The sequence below is a fragment of the Anabrus simplex genome, chromosome 2 (genome assembly GCF_040414725.1).
Source record: "Anabrus simplex isolate iqAnaSimp1 chromosome 2, ASM4041472v1, whole genome shotgun sequence".
In the NCBI taxonomy this organism is placed as follows: domain Eukaryota; kingdom Metazoa; phylum Arthropoda; class Insecta; order Orthoptera; family Tettigoniidae; genus Anabrus; species Anabrus simplex.
In genome coordinates, this window is record NC_090266.1 from 969,835,203 (window position 1) to 969,849,884 (window position 14,682).

Genomic DNA, 14,682 nt, shown 5'->3' on the forward strand with positions numbered 1-14,682 from the left:
ATAAAGTTGGAATTCAAGAGGACAAACTGGGGCAAATATTCATTTATAGGAAGGGGAGTTAGGGATTGGAATAACTTACCAAGGGAGACGTTCAATAAATTTCCAATTTCTTTGAAATCATTTAGGAAAAGGCTAGGAAAGCAACAGATAGGGAATCTGCCACCTGGGTGACTGCCCTAAATGCAGATCAATATTGATTGATTGATTGATTGATTGATTGATTGATTGATTGATTGATTGATTGATTGATTGATTGATTGATTGATTGATTGATTGATTGATTGATTGATTTACGTAAAGAAAATTGTACGAGCACTATTACTGTTACGGTGGTCCCCAAAATAATCACAAATATCACACATGCAGGTCAGGACGCTAAAAATTAACTGCAGCAATGCGATACATCAGATGGCGTTAAGATGGTATCGACATCCTTATGATCAAAACGGCATTGAAATTACTAACTGAAAATGGTGTTTCAACATGTTACCGGAAAAGCATAGAAAACAGGAATTGAATAGAATACCTGCGAATTGTAAAGAAAATGGTTATCCGGTAACGTTTTTTTTCTTTAATGGCCGGCCCCATGGTGTAGGGGTAGCGTGCCTGCCTCTCACCAGGAGGCCCCGGGTTAGATTCCCGGCCAGGTCAGGGATCTTTACCTGGACCTGAGGGCTGGTTCGAGGTCCACTCAGCCTACGTGATTAGAATTGATGAGCTATTTGACAGTGAGATAGCGGCCCCGGTCTAGAAAGCCAAAAATAACGGCTGAGAGGATTCGTCGTGCTGACCACATGACACCTCGTAATCTGCAGGCCTTCGGGCTGAGCAGTGGTCGCTTGAAGACCCTTCAAGGGCTGTAGTGCCATGTGGTTTGGTTTGTTTGATTTTTTCTTTAATGTGTTTTATACTTCTAAGTATTGTATACAGAGTGGTCGGTCACAACGTGAAGCGGGTATATGAGCATAAGAATGTTGGTCATACTGGTAAATAATTCGAAAGAAATAATTCTATATTACGCGCCACTGTCGTGTTATCAGCTGCTAAAGTTAGCCAATTACATCACTTCGCGGGCGAATTCGAATAGGCTTTGCGGGTCGGTGTTGCTAAATCTGCACGTGACTTAACACGGGCATCAGAACCATGCCGAGAAATCAGCACCAAATACAAACACACCGTGGGTTCAAGCGGTGTCCTCTCAGCTCGGAGGTCCGTGTTCATATCCCTCCCCTGGCGAAAGGTATTTCTTCGGTTGTGCTCCCAAGCTGGTCTTATGCCACGAGCAGATTTAGCAATACCGCCTCACGAAGGCCATTTGAACCCGCCCGCGAAGCGATCGCACTGACTAACTTCAGCACCTGAGAGAGAATGGCAATGGCGCGGGACATAGAATTATTTCCTTCAAAATATTTATCAGCATGACAAACCCTCTTACGCTCATATACCCTGTTCATATTGTTTCAAACCATCCTGTATATAAATATTAATTTGAGTCAATCGAGTTTTATGGTCCTTAACTGGGGGTTCGAGGTACCATACCAAGGTTTTACGAAGATTACAGGAAGATTACTTGAAACAGGCTTACCATCCTGTCATAGAGATGGTATTGAACTGACTATGCTGAAGAAAATCCTGCCAAACCTTAAATCATCATCTCAATCCAAATCCTGTTAGTGAACATATTTAGTCCTTCCTACGGGGCTACCTTCGCTGGAAGTTAGTTTTGTAAAAATAAACTTACCTGGGCATTATGAAGAATGCCAGAAGATGTTGCTGGGATCCGTGGTTCAAATGCCAGTCACTCCATGTGAGATATGTGCTGGACAAAGCAGAGGCGGGACGGGTTTTTGTCCGGGTTCTCCAGTTTTTCCCTGTCATTTTCCATTCCAGCAACACTCTCCAGTGTCATTTCATTTCATCTGTCAGTCATAATCATTGCCACAGAGAAGTGCGACAGGCTTCGGCAGGTGGCACAATTCCTATCCTCGCCACAAGATGGGGCTTCATTCATTCCATTCCTGACCCGGTCGAATGACTTGAAACAGGCTGTGAATTTTCATTTTTCATTTTCAAAAGTTGTTGCGGTAATGTATGAAAATGAAAGAAAAGTTCATGTTTAAAGGATGATATTTCTATTCTGAGCAGTGAATAAAAATACATGAACCGTATAAATGAATCCAAACGAACAGCTAATGTTTTAGTCAGTTATACAGAAATTGGCTCATTCCTCAATTGACAGTTTTTCTAAAGCTGTTATGGGAATACTAAAAATTAAAGCTCCAGATGCGTCGCCGAAGACTTTCGATGTGTTAGTGTGACGTTGCTCTACCAGCAAAAAAACATAAAGAAATTCTCAAAAGTTCTAATATTTTCAAACTATTTTCGAAAATATTTATCTGAAAGAAACCTCATCAAGCGCAGAAACCAGAAGGCTTGATAGTTTGAGAGTTATTGCTTGATTCAGTAAGTGGTGGTGCATGGCCTTTGTTACTCAGCGGAGCGACTTACCAGGCTAACTCCGATGATAAATGAATTTCTAGCTAGATAAATGGTCGCGTCCGGTATCCCCTCAGACTCAGGTGTAACAATCTGTTGCAACTACACTGAGAAAAATACTGGACAGGCTGTTTTTAGCCAATCCAGCCAATATGCAATGCAACAATGGCAGATTTTCAATTTAAATACCAAAGGTCGTGAAGAGCAGTGTTTTATATCACTTTGCTTGCTCTGATGTCGTCACTCCATAAAATACCTAGGAAATACGTGAAATAATTCGCACTTCATACATTCCCGTTTGATTATTGGTATTTTATATAATTCTTAGTCATTCCATATAATATTGGTTTTTAAACAATGATTGTAACATATACAACTGTTCGTAATCTTTTACGAATTCACTTTTAAAAATTACCACTCGTTGAAATGAATCTAAATTTTCTGACATATAAAACAGGTTATGGGACCACTATATCTTGAGAAAATCGCTGAGAAATAAACAGTGACCGGGCGAGTTGGCCGTGCGCGTAGAGGCGTGCGGCTGTGAGCTTGCATCCGGGAGATAGTAGGTTCGAATCCCACTATCGGCAGCCCTGAAGATGGCTTTCCGTGGTTTCCCATTTTCACACCAGGCAAATGCTGGAGCTGTACCTTAATTAAGGCCACGACCGCTTCCTTCCAACTCCAAGGCCTTTCCTATCCCATCGTCGCCATAAGACCTATCTGTGTCGGTGCGACGTAAAGCCCCTAGCAAAAAAGAAATGAACAGTGATAACCTGTTCGAAAGAAACGATTAGTCAAGCCTTCACAAATAATGTGTCTCGGCCAAATGATCTGTAAAACAAAAGTAAAGGAAGTCAAATTCATATTGCTCAAGCGTGGTACATGGCATGAAATTAGAATATCTGTTTTAATCTATCAGTCTCTGAGGACGATGAAGTCAACGAAAATGATACATTGTTCAGAGAAATGAAGTTCATAATCTTTTCCACGATGTTTGTGTTGTTTACTTGAGGCAGATTTGATTACTAGCCCAGCGCACTTGTGTGCGTAGTAACTACAGTATCCTGAATTATATAGGGATCTGTGAAATAAGTGTAACTAAATATTTGGGATTAGGATAAATCCTGCGTGAGTAATAACAGTGTCTCAGAGCGTGCTAGACCATCCCCCACCATTTTATACTACTGCCCCACATATAAATAACACACTTAATGGTGTGGTGTTGCGGCTGTCTGTCTGTTAGGTCATCAGTCCAGAGGCTGGTTGGATCCTCAAACAGCACCACCAAAGATTATGCAGTTATAAGGAAACCCCAAAAACCAATGGCAGCACCAAAATGAGGCTTACTAGGCAAGATGAGGAGTGAGGTAGTTTGCCATTGCTTTCCTCACTGGGTCAGAAAGTACTATTGCAGCACGATGGACCCTATGAGCAGCACCTTTCATAACACTCAGATGCACTAGTCGTGCTCTGAATGTCATTACTCAGCACTACCCATACCCCAGCAGCTTCCATATTGTCACAGCCATGGATGTTGACTGGGACTTCGGTGGAAGCTACACTTTACTCTGGCCTGTGCCAAGAGATGTATGCAAAAGTACTGTATCCATCAGGAAATGACAACAGGCGGGTGTTGCGGCTAACGAGTATATTGGAGAGTATGTAGGAAAACTGACGCACATAGAGTTAAATATTTGGGTGGTGAATATAAAACAAAAATAGAAAGGGAGAAAGAATTCTATAGGATTGTTAAATTATTAAACAATAAAGGATTACACGGGGAAGAATAGCAAATTTGTTGGTATTTTAAAAAATATGTGGCGAATGGAAATGGAAAAGAAAAACACTAACTAAAAGAGTGATGATTAGGATACAGATTTGTCCTAGAATATATAGAACTCTACTATTTATAGGACAAAAAGGAAGTTAGAAGAATGAAAGGGGTGATAATTTGTGGAATGAACGTAAACATTATTAGCTTTAGGTATATTCTTTCTTGTGGTAATAGTCAAATAATTGTAAGAAGGTTACTTTAATATATGTATCAAATAAATCAACTGAAAATAAATGAATGCTCTCTCTCCAGTTTCAGGCGATCCGGAACTCGGGGATGGGATTATTACATTCTACTCAATTCTAATTACAGACTTAAAACAAATATTTTTGTACAAGATGAAGAATGTCCACTGAGACAGTAGTCTCATTAAAAAGAGAGAATGGAGTGCAATATAACGTCACGTGTTAGGTGTACGTGGAAGTACGATATGCAACCTCAGGGCAGTCCAGAAGAGTGCACTGTAACTGGAACCCTCGGACACAACATCTGGCCAGTTCAGTGTGTAAACATGCCTCGACGAGTGATCACATTGTTAAACTGCATCAGCAACATCTCCCATGAGGAAAACTTCCCTCCTGAGTTATGGACATTAGGACGTAAAATCGCTACGGTGTAACATAAACTGATCAAAATCATTCTTGCATTGGTTGCCCGTGGTCAATGACAGAAGATGATGACCACTACTTGCGAATTTTATTATTATTAACAAATACATCACAATTGGAAAATATCCCGTTGACAATGATCAATTATAGTAGTGTGATAATAAAGTTAAAACATAATTACCCAACAACAACAACAACAAATTCCTTGGAAAGAAAACATTACAACAAATACTACTAGTTTAACATTCTAAATCCAGCATCATCATATACAAATTCACACACAACTTAAGTATTTCCAGTACTTAACACTACGGCTTACAATACTCAATACTATAGGTTGAGCTTACAACTAGCTTAACATTACAACACCGTCATATACAAATTCACACATACCTCAAGTATTTCCAGTACTTAACACTACGCCTTACAATACACAATACTATAGGTTGAGCTTACTACTAGCTTAACATTACAACACCGTCATATACAAATTCACACATACCTCAAGTATTTCAAAATTTTACACTATGACTTATAGTAGATTGAGCGGTTCAATTATTACCATCTTAGCATTGTATAAAGATAATATAATACCCGTCTCCCATAATCTCAGAAACCATAGATTAGGGAGAGGTTATTGTTTATCGTAATCTTTTCTTAATTTGTGATACACGCATTATACAAAAGTTATTATCCTTCATCGTAGTTGTAAAACACAAATAAACCAAAATAAAACAGTATCCCGAAAACACAGATGATTTAGAAATTGAACAGAGAAAGAATAACCTGGAATTAATGTTGGAATTATGTTAATAAATGGAACTTTAAAAGCAAAACAGAAACATCAATGAACATTAATATAATAAATGGAACTTTAAAAATCAAATAAAAACATTAATACTGTCTCTTCAGACTATTAAAAAAACAAAGAACAAGGCACATTCAGACTAATAAAACTACTACGACAAAGTAGTTGCATGCTAATAACTCAAATCTACGTACCTAATGGCTCTAGACATCAACGGAGTTATATTGTGTAGGTTACCTTAGGCACAATTCTGTTCCTGACTGATATGTAACACTTCTTTTCCTTCCACCAGTTTCCTACTCCACATTCTCCTAATAATGTTAAATAATTTTGCAATTCTGCCCGATAACTTTGTACAATGTATACAGCTGATTTCCGTTATCAATTTTTCTTACATCCTCTTCATCTATAAATTTCTCTCGTATTTGCCTTGTGTCTAAACAAACTTTTATAAGGTGTGCCCATCCCATTTCTTCAGAACATAGAAAACATTTACTTTCATCTCCATTTTGTCTATATGCTTTATTTTTGTGCATCCAAATTAACCACAATTTTATACCCCCCCAGTCAATTATTTGTTATAATCTCTACATGTATCCTCATTCTCCACTTACATTACAAAATTCCTCTACTTTTACATTGTGAAGCAATACTTTGCTCTTCAGTATCCTTAAACCTTAGAACTTTTTTTTATATATTCTCAGCTTCTCTGTACAGTCCCTTTCCCAGTAATATCCCATTCCTACCGTTTCCAAAATGTTCCGTACCACATCCACCCAGTTTTCTTGGTTCTGATGCTTCATTTGGTTACCATTGTATATAAAGCACGTTCATATACAAATTCACACGTACCTTAAATAATTCAGATGGCTTAATATTACAATTTACAGTGCGCTGAGCGTTGTAAATCTTTTAGGAAACGAGAATACTCCGCAACAAGGCTGCGTAATGCCTTTTTGAAGGCAACTGGTACGGCTATAGCCTACCTACTGAGACAATCCGAAGTCATCCCGGCCCAGTCCAGTGGTATTTCTAGGTGCTCAAATACGTCAACCACGTATCGGGAGATTTAAAATAACTCCTGCAGGACAAAATTTCGGCAGCTAGGCGTTTTCGAAAACCGAAGAACTAGTTAGTGGTATGTAAAAACTATATTATTATTATTGACAATGAAAACCTACAACCTGTTTTCCAGTCATTGACCGGGTCAGGGATGGAATGAATGAAGCAGATATAGGCTATTAGTACGATGGGGTCGCCACTCCCAAAGTGTTTTATTAATGACTGATAAATGTTATGAAATGAGAATGGAGAGTGTTGCTGGAATGAAAGGTGACAGGGAAAACCGGAGTACCCGGAGAAAAACCTGTCCCGCCTCCGCTTTGTCCAGCACAAATCTCACATGGAGCGACCGGGATTTGAACCGCGGTATCCAGCGGTGAGAGGCCGACGCGCTGCCGTCTGAGCTACGGAGGCTTGCTTTATTATTATTATTATTATTATTATTATTATTATTATTATTATTATATTACGAATGCTCAGCTTATTATTGATGAACACGTTTTTAGCCTCAACTGGCACAAAAGCAACTCAGTTATACGGTTTAATAACAAATTTAAACATCAAGACTTGGAATTTAAACAAAATTATTAGGCTCTGGGCTTTAATGGGTTGAAATTGTAGGCGATGTAAGACCCAGCTTCTCCGTCAGAAAAATCGATAGCGTAGAATATAGTCTGTCTAGAACATTTCCAACCTTGAAGTCTGGTATGAGGATATAGTTGTCATGAAATTTCTACTATGTACCAGCGACTGGCTATTAGTCTGAAGAATCATCCACACGTTTATTTATTTACTAGCTGATGTACCCGTGCTTCGCTACGGAATTCTACATTGTATACGGAATTCTAGCGTACACGTTGTCAGCAAGATTGTATTAAATCGCATAGCTCTTAACGTTACCCTCGAAACGCGACGGGGAAGTCACCAAACATCTTTTCCCATATGAAGACTGAGTTAGGGAATTTTCTCTGTAATGGTAGACCCGCTTGCATACCATCAGTCACAATCAGGTTGGAGAGTTTTCATTGTAATGGTAGACACTCATTATCCACCTGCCTTTTTACATCCTCAGAAAGACTGTCTTAGTCCGACTCGTTGGCTGAATGGTCAGCGTCCTGGCCTTCGGTTCAGAGGGTCCCGGGTTCGATTCCCGGCCGGGTCGGAGATTTTAATCGCTTCTGATTAATTCTTCTGGCTCGGGGACTGGGTGTATATGTCCGTCCCAACACTCTCCTCATCATCTTCAGACAACATACTACACTACCAACCACCACAGAAACACGCAATAGTGCTTACATCCCTCCATAGAGGGTTGGCGTCAGGAAGGGCATCCGGCCGTAAAACAGGGCCAAATCCACATGTGCGACACAGTTCGCACCCGCGACCCCACAGGTGTGGGAAAAGCGGCAGGAAAAGAAGAAGAAGAAGAAAGACTGTCTTAGTGGTTTTCCGAACTGAAATGAACGTGCATTACAATGACGTCAGTAGGAATGGCGCGAGTAAAAGTAATGCTTTCATATGAAGTACTCGATCAAATGAAACACCACATATTTTCTCACTTTTAACGAACAGGACTACACTGCCGATCTTACAGTACAAAGTTCCAGAGCTCGAATGACCAAGCCGCAGACAGCTGTGATTCGTGAACACTCTTCGTCCTTTTTCGGCGGGGAGGGGGTCGAATAGTGCTGACTCCCAGGGTAAAAAATATGCCCTTTTACTAATCAGCTTCCTAGGAGTACCCGATGAATCGGAAAATATCAATTCACTACACTGGCGGCGTAAAAATCTGTCTGACTTGGAGGCAAACTTTTCCTACAAGCCAGAGAGATACCCCGCTTCACTGACAATGTGGAATAAAATGAATGTAGAATTTAGGAAAAATGAAGCGGAAGAAGGTTTCCTTAAAAACGGCTCTTTTCAGGGTTGAATTTTGAGTTATTTAGTGAATTGTGGTGCTATAATTTGGAATAGGCCTAAATTGTTATTCTAGACCAGGCCATACTACTGCTACTACTCAGCCTCTGCCTTAAGTGTGCACACTGTTCATTCAAAACAGCGCGTCAGAATAGGGTTCGAATGACTGGAATACTATGAAGAACCAGTATGTTACGTACCAGCTGTATCAGAAAATGTATGAACCAGAGGAATGGCATGCTAAAGAAGAAAGTTTTCTAACTCCCCGGCTATTTCCCGCCAATATTCAATCAGGCTATTATACTCGGTACGCAGCAGTAATTCCATCTATCGGAGTTGAGAGGCAGCATAAGAGACTAATAATATCACAACAAACAATGGTCAATGCAATGTTATTGTTGGTCAATGTAATGCGCATTCGATATTGTAGACCTTCACATTTAGTTTTATTCCGACTCTGAAATACCACTCTTATCATAGTTGGTACGGTAAAACTGAATTAAACATAAATGATCGGAAATTGTATTCTCTGTAACTTTTGTTATGTAGTACTTTTCGATAGGGCCAAATATAAATTAAATTTTAGGCGCCTTCCCCTAAACTACAATTTCACCCAGGGTGAATAAAATTGTTTATATCTTAGACTGTAGTTTCTTATTCCCCGACTCTATATACCGATTTTCATTACATTCTGTTAACCCATTTCCTCGTGGCTCGGCGTCGTTATGGACTTAGCAACAAAAATACAAATTCATGAATATCTGTGTTCTCATAGCCGGTACGATAAAAAAGTATAAAACATAAATGGTCGAAAATTTAATTCTATATAACTTTGGTTATGTAGTATTTATCGATACGACCACTAATAACGTAAATATTTACGAATTAAATGTTAGGCTTTCCCCTAAGCTACCATTTCATCTAGCGTGAATACAATTATTCATAGCCTAGATTGTAGCGACTTACTTTTCGAGTTCGCATACCAATATGTATTAAAATAGGAGCACTAATAATATAAATAATAATTATATAAATATTTGAAAATTAAATTATAGGCCTTCCCCTAAACTACCATTTCTATCAGCACGAATAAAATTATTTATAGCCTAGATTGTAGCGACTTATTCCTAGACTTTGAATACCGATTTTCATTAAATTTTCTTTAGCCGTTTTCTAGTGATGCGTGTAGAGACAGACAGAAATTACGGAAAAGTAAAAAGTGCATTTCCTTGTTACTGTGGACATGACCGATACAGAAATACCATTCTTTTCAAATTCTGAGCAATGTACAGACAAAACTCTTATTTTACATATATAGATTTATTTATTTATTTATTTATTTATTTATTTATTTATTTATTTATTTATTTATTTATTTATTTATTTATTTATTTATTTATTTATTTATTTATTTATTTACATACTGCTTTACGTCGCACCGACACAGGTAGATTTTACGACAACGATGGGATAGAAAACGGTTAGGAGAGAAAAGGAACCATCCGTAGCCTTAATGTCAGAGTATTTGCCTGGTATGAAGATGGGAAACCACGGAAAACCATCTTCAGGACTGCCGACAATAGGGTTCGAACCCAGTATCACCCGAATGCAAGCTCACATTTGCGCGCCTGTAATCGCATAGATAACTCGCTCAGAAGTAAAATGACTGACTATCTCACATTACAGATACAACTGCACGTCTGGCTCCTTAGCGAATGGTCAGTATTGTGGGCTTCGATTCAGGGGGGTAAATGGTTCGATTCTCGGCCGGGGCAAGGATTTTAATTCCGTATGGTTAATTCCTCTGGTTTCGGGATTGGGCGTTTGTGTTCTTCAGAATACACATCTTCATTTACATACGCACATCACACTACAAGCCATCACAGATACATGCAATAGTGAATACATCCTCTTCATATGGTTGGCGTCAGGAAAGACGTCCGGCTACAAAACTGGGCTAAATCCTCACAAAGTGCCAAACCCAAGCCACTAGAATACAAATATGTATTCGCAATTGCTAGGTAACGTTTTCTAGTCATCGATCCATACCACACAGCACAGCTCTTACGAAAGTGTTCTCGTTAATGCACAATATTGTATTCCAAGGTTAATTTACTTTTGTTCGCCCTTAGATGAACCTGAAAGTTGTGTGTGGTATATAATAATAATAATAATAATAATAATAATAATAATAATAATAATAATAATAATAATACCGAGCTCGATAGCTGCAGTCGCTTAAGTGCGGCCAGTATCCAGTATTCGGAAGATAGTGGATTCGAACCCCACTGTCGGCAGCCCTGAAGATGGTTTTCAGTTGTTTCCCATTTTCACACCAGGCAAATGCTGGGGCTGTACCTTAATTAAGGCCACGGCCGCTTCCTTCACACTCCTAGCCACTTCCTGTCCCATCGTCGCCATAAGACCTATCTGTGTCGGTGCGACGTAAAGCAACTTGTAAAATAATAATAATAATAATAATAATAATAATAATAATAATAATAATAATAATAATAATAATAATAATAATAATAATAATAATAATGTCTTTTCAGTCGTTATACTTTTTTGAGAGTCCGGCTCCTTGGCTGAAAGGTCGGCATAGTGGTCTTCGGTTCAGAGGGTCCCGCGTTCGATTTCCGGCTGGGTCGAGGATTTTAATCTTAAATGGTTAATTCTTTTGGCTCGGGGACTGGATATTTGTGCTGTCCCCAACATCCCTGCAACTCTTACACCACACACAGTAATAACACGCAGATCCCCTTACACTCACCCTCGCTGGATGGTCTGACTCACAAGGGCTGCACAAGACTAGCAACAGCGACACGAAACTATAATTATCTTTATAAGAGACGTTAGAGAGTGTCGGATGTCACCAACCGCAGGCGGGATCGAACCCGCAACCTTGAGAATAGAATGACAACGAATAACTGTCTGCGCCACTAAGATCAGTCTGTGAGAAACATCCAGTGATTAAAACTACAATGTATATATACCTTTGGTCATTTTTGAGAATATAAGGTTTCGTATAAAATAAAAATATTGTCTCACCTTGCACATGCAGGTAAAGCAGTGAATATCAGGAATGTTGATACTGGCGGCTGGTACCTCCTCGCCCTCGTTGGTGCATCTCTGGTGCGTTCCTGGAACATGCGACATTATTTTAACAGAGGAAATCGTCCAACGCCAGTTAAGTGCAAGACGGGTCAAAATCAATGTATACATGGTCAAAAGAATACAGTTTAAATCCGAATAATTGGGAGACATTTAGTGACTACAACGTGGTAAACGTAAAAAGCAAATCGTCGTTGTGCCTCAAATTACCGCTATGTGACAATGTTGAGAGAAGAAATACTGACCCGCAGCACATGTATCACTTCGAACGAAAATTCGTTTAAATGGTTCATGCAATACTGAACCTTAGATGACAGAACCTTTCTGGTTAGGGTTATAGAGGTTTTTAGATGCAACAACGAAGTATTCCATATCACATCATCCATCAACGACTGGGTCTTGTCGATTATGCAGCCTGCAGTCGACTTACAAAGACCAGCATACATTCATATACTCGATGAGGGCTCTACAGTATTTGCTGAAAAACAAGTGCTCCCAGATCAGCTAATATCGCCTTTCTATCAGCTGTCACTCCATCTGCGGATCCTTCGTGATTCGAGTGGCTACATGTCGGCGTTTGGACTACGAGAGAATATGTGAAATTTATGCCGGTCAAAGCGAAGGAGGACAGGTTTTCTACGAGTTCTGAGACATCCCTTGTCAATTTAACTTTAGTAAGACTCCATAACCCGAGTATTCAATCATCGTGTTAATCTTCATTAGTCGGTTTGCTCATTACTGAGCGCCGAGACCTCATAACTATCACTTCTGCGTTGCAGCCTTGTTCATATACCTCCATCCAGAGCGGTTTTCAGCTTTCCTTAACCTGAGTGTTCAATACAAATACGAAATATCATACACTCAGTTATCTCGATATTTCAGGCAGCACCGAATCGATAAGAGTAAAATTTGATACAGACCTATGAATTTGAGCAATTTTAAGCGTTTATGTACGTTATATGAACAATGAATTACTTAGATTAAAATGAATGTTAAACTAGACAAAATAAGCTCACCGGACAAAGAATTTATTCACAACTGGAGAAATAACTACAAGCATCATTTAACACCGTGTAACTCAGCCTCTGGACTTAATAACCACCTGGATTCGGTTAGGAAGTAAATCTAGTAAATCCACAAGGTTGTGCAGGTACGTCGCATCCCGGTTAAGCCACTCGCTGAGGATATGATCGCGCAGTTCCACCAAATTGCGGGGATGCTGATGTCTGCGGTTTACCCGCTGTTCCATCATGTCTCACAGATATTCAGTGGGGTTCAAGTCAGGTGATTTTACAGGCCAATTGAGATATAATACGCTGGAGGAGTGTTCATAAAACCAGTCATATATGTGTCCAGTCCAATGAACGTTGCTGTTGTCATCTTAAATAATCAGGGTATCAATAGCATACTCATCATGCATATGTTAACTGAAAGGCAACACCTGATCATACAGAATGTTTATTTAAACAATGAGCGGGCCCAAGCCATGACACGGAAAGCACCCCCAGAGGATCAGAGACCCACCTCCGGCTTGAACCTGACCTTTCAAACATCCAGGATGAAATGCTTCATTTGCCTTCGGTGCACTCGATGACGTGCGTCATTGGAATACAGGCAAATAACACGATTCTTCAGACCACATTACGTTCCGCCAGTCGGCTAATGTCCACCTCGATGATATCTAGCCCGTTGAAGACCTGCAGCTTTATGTGTATGTGTGAGCAATGACCTCGTGCGAGATGACCGACTCCAAATGTTGATTGCATGCAGTTCCCGTCGCAATGTTCTCTCGCTAACACGTTGGGCTCGACCTTCATTCACTGACTGCAGCAATATCTGTGGGGTTTGGAAGCGATTTTGATTCACAAGTAATGAAACGCATCTCCGGTTCCTCGAAGTCAGGATCTTCTTCCGACCACAATTCCGAAGTCGTGCTTCGTGGCCACGTGTAGTACACCACAGCTTGTAGACAAACTGAGCAGTCTGGTGCGAAATACCAACAAATCCAACAACTTCACGCATCGTGTGGCCATGGGCACGGCCAAACACGATTGCTCCTCTTGGCCACTCTGTTACATCCTTACATTTATCCATGTTGTCGTACACTGTCGACTTGTAACATCAATGTCTCACTGATTGCTACTGCCTTATGCTCTCGTAGAGGCAGTGCGTGTGCGGTTGAGCACGGGACTCGTTCGCTGTGCTATCTGTAGAGGCTTAACGATCCATCTGTGCGTGCGAACTAGGGTGACTTTTTTCTTTTTGTTCGGTGAGCTTACTTTGACATTAATCAACAATGAAGAAGTCCTTGAAGAGTGCGAAACGCATTATGTTACGTAATTAATTGAAAAAGTACGAAACTGCTTTAATATCGTAGCATGTACAGTATACAGGAGTTCTTAAAGTCACACCATCAGACATCGTGATAACATAATAATAATAATAATAATAATAATAATAATAATAATAATAATAAATAATAATAATTAATTATTATTATAATATTACTACAATTATTTCGCGAGGCCATTCCTAGCGTAGTGCAGCCCTTGTAATGCAGACCCTCTTACGAGGGTGGGCGGCATCTGCCGTTTTTTTTTGGAATTGCGTGTCCTTGTAGTTGAGGACAGTGTTGTGTGTGAGTTGCAGGAATGTTGGGGACAGTACAAATACCCAGTCCTCGAGGCAGGGGTAGTAACCATTTAACTTTAAAATCTCCGACCCAGCCAGGAATTAAACCCGGGGCCCTCTGAACCGAAGACGATTACGCTGACCATCCGGCAAATGAGTCGTACATATAATTATTATTTATTAATTATAACAATCCAGAAATTTATTTT

General features: G+C 39.8%; 1 protein-coding gene across 2 annotated transcripts in view; it reads right to left on the reverse strand.

The window, feature by feature from the left end:
• The window catches only part of cv-2 (crossveinless 2), a 466,245-nt gene that overhangs the window by 104,394 nt on the left and 347,169 nt on the right, over positions 1 to 14,682 (reverse strand). For both annotated transcript variants that reach the window (XM_067139598.2, XM_067139597.2), the window contains exon 3: positions 11,780 to 11,871. In XM_067139598.2, coding sequence (XP_066995699.2) covers positions 11,780 to 11,871 — 92 coding nt within the window. The remainder of the gene's footprint in view (positions 1 to 11,779; positions 11,872 to 14,682) is intronic.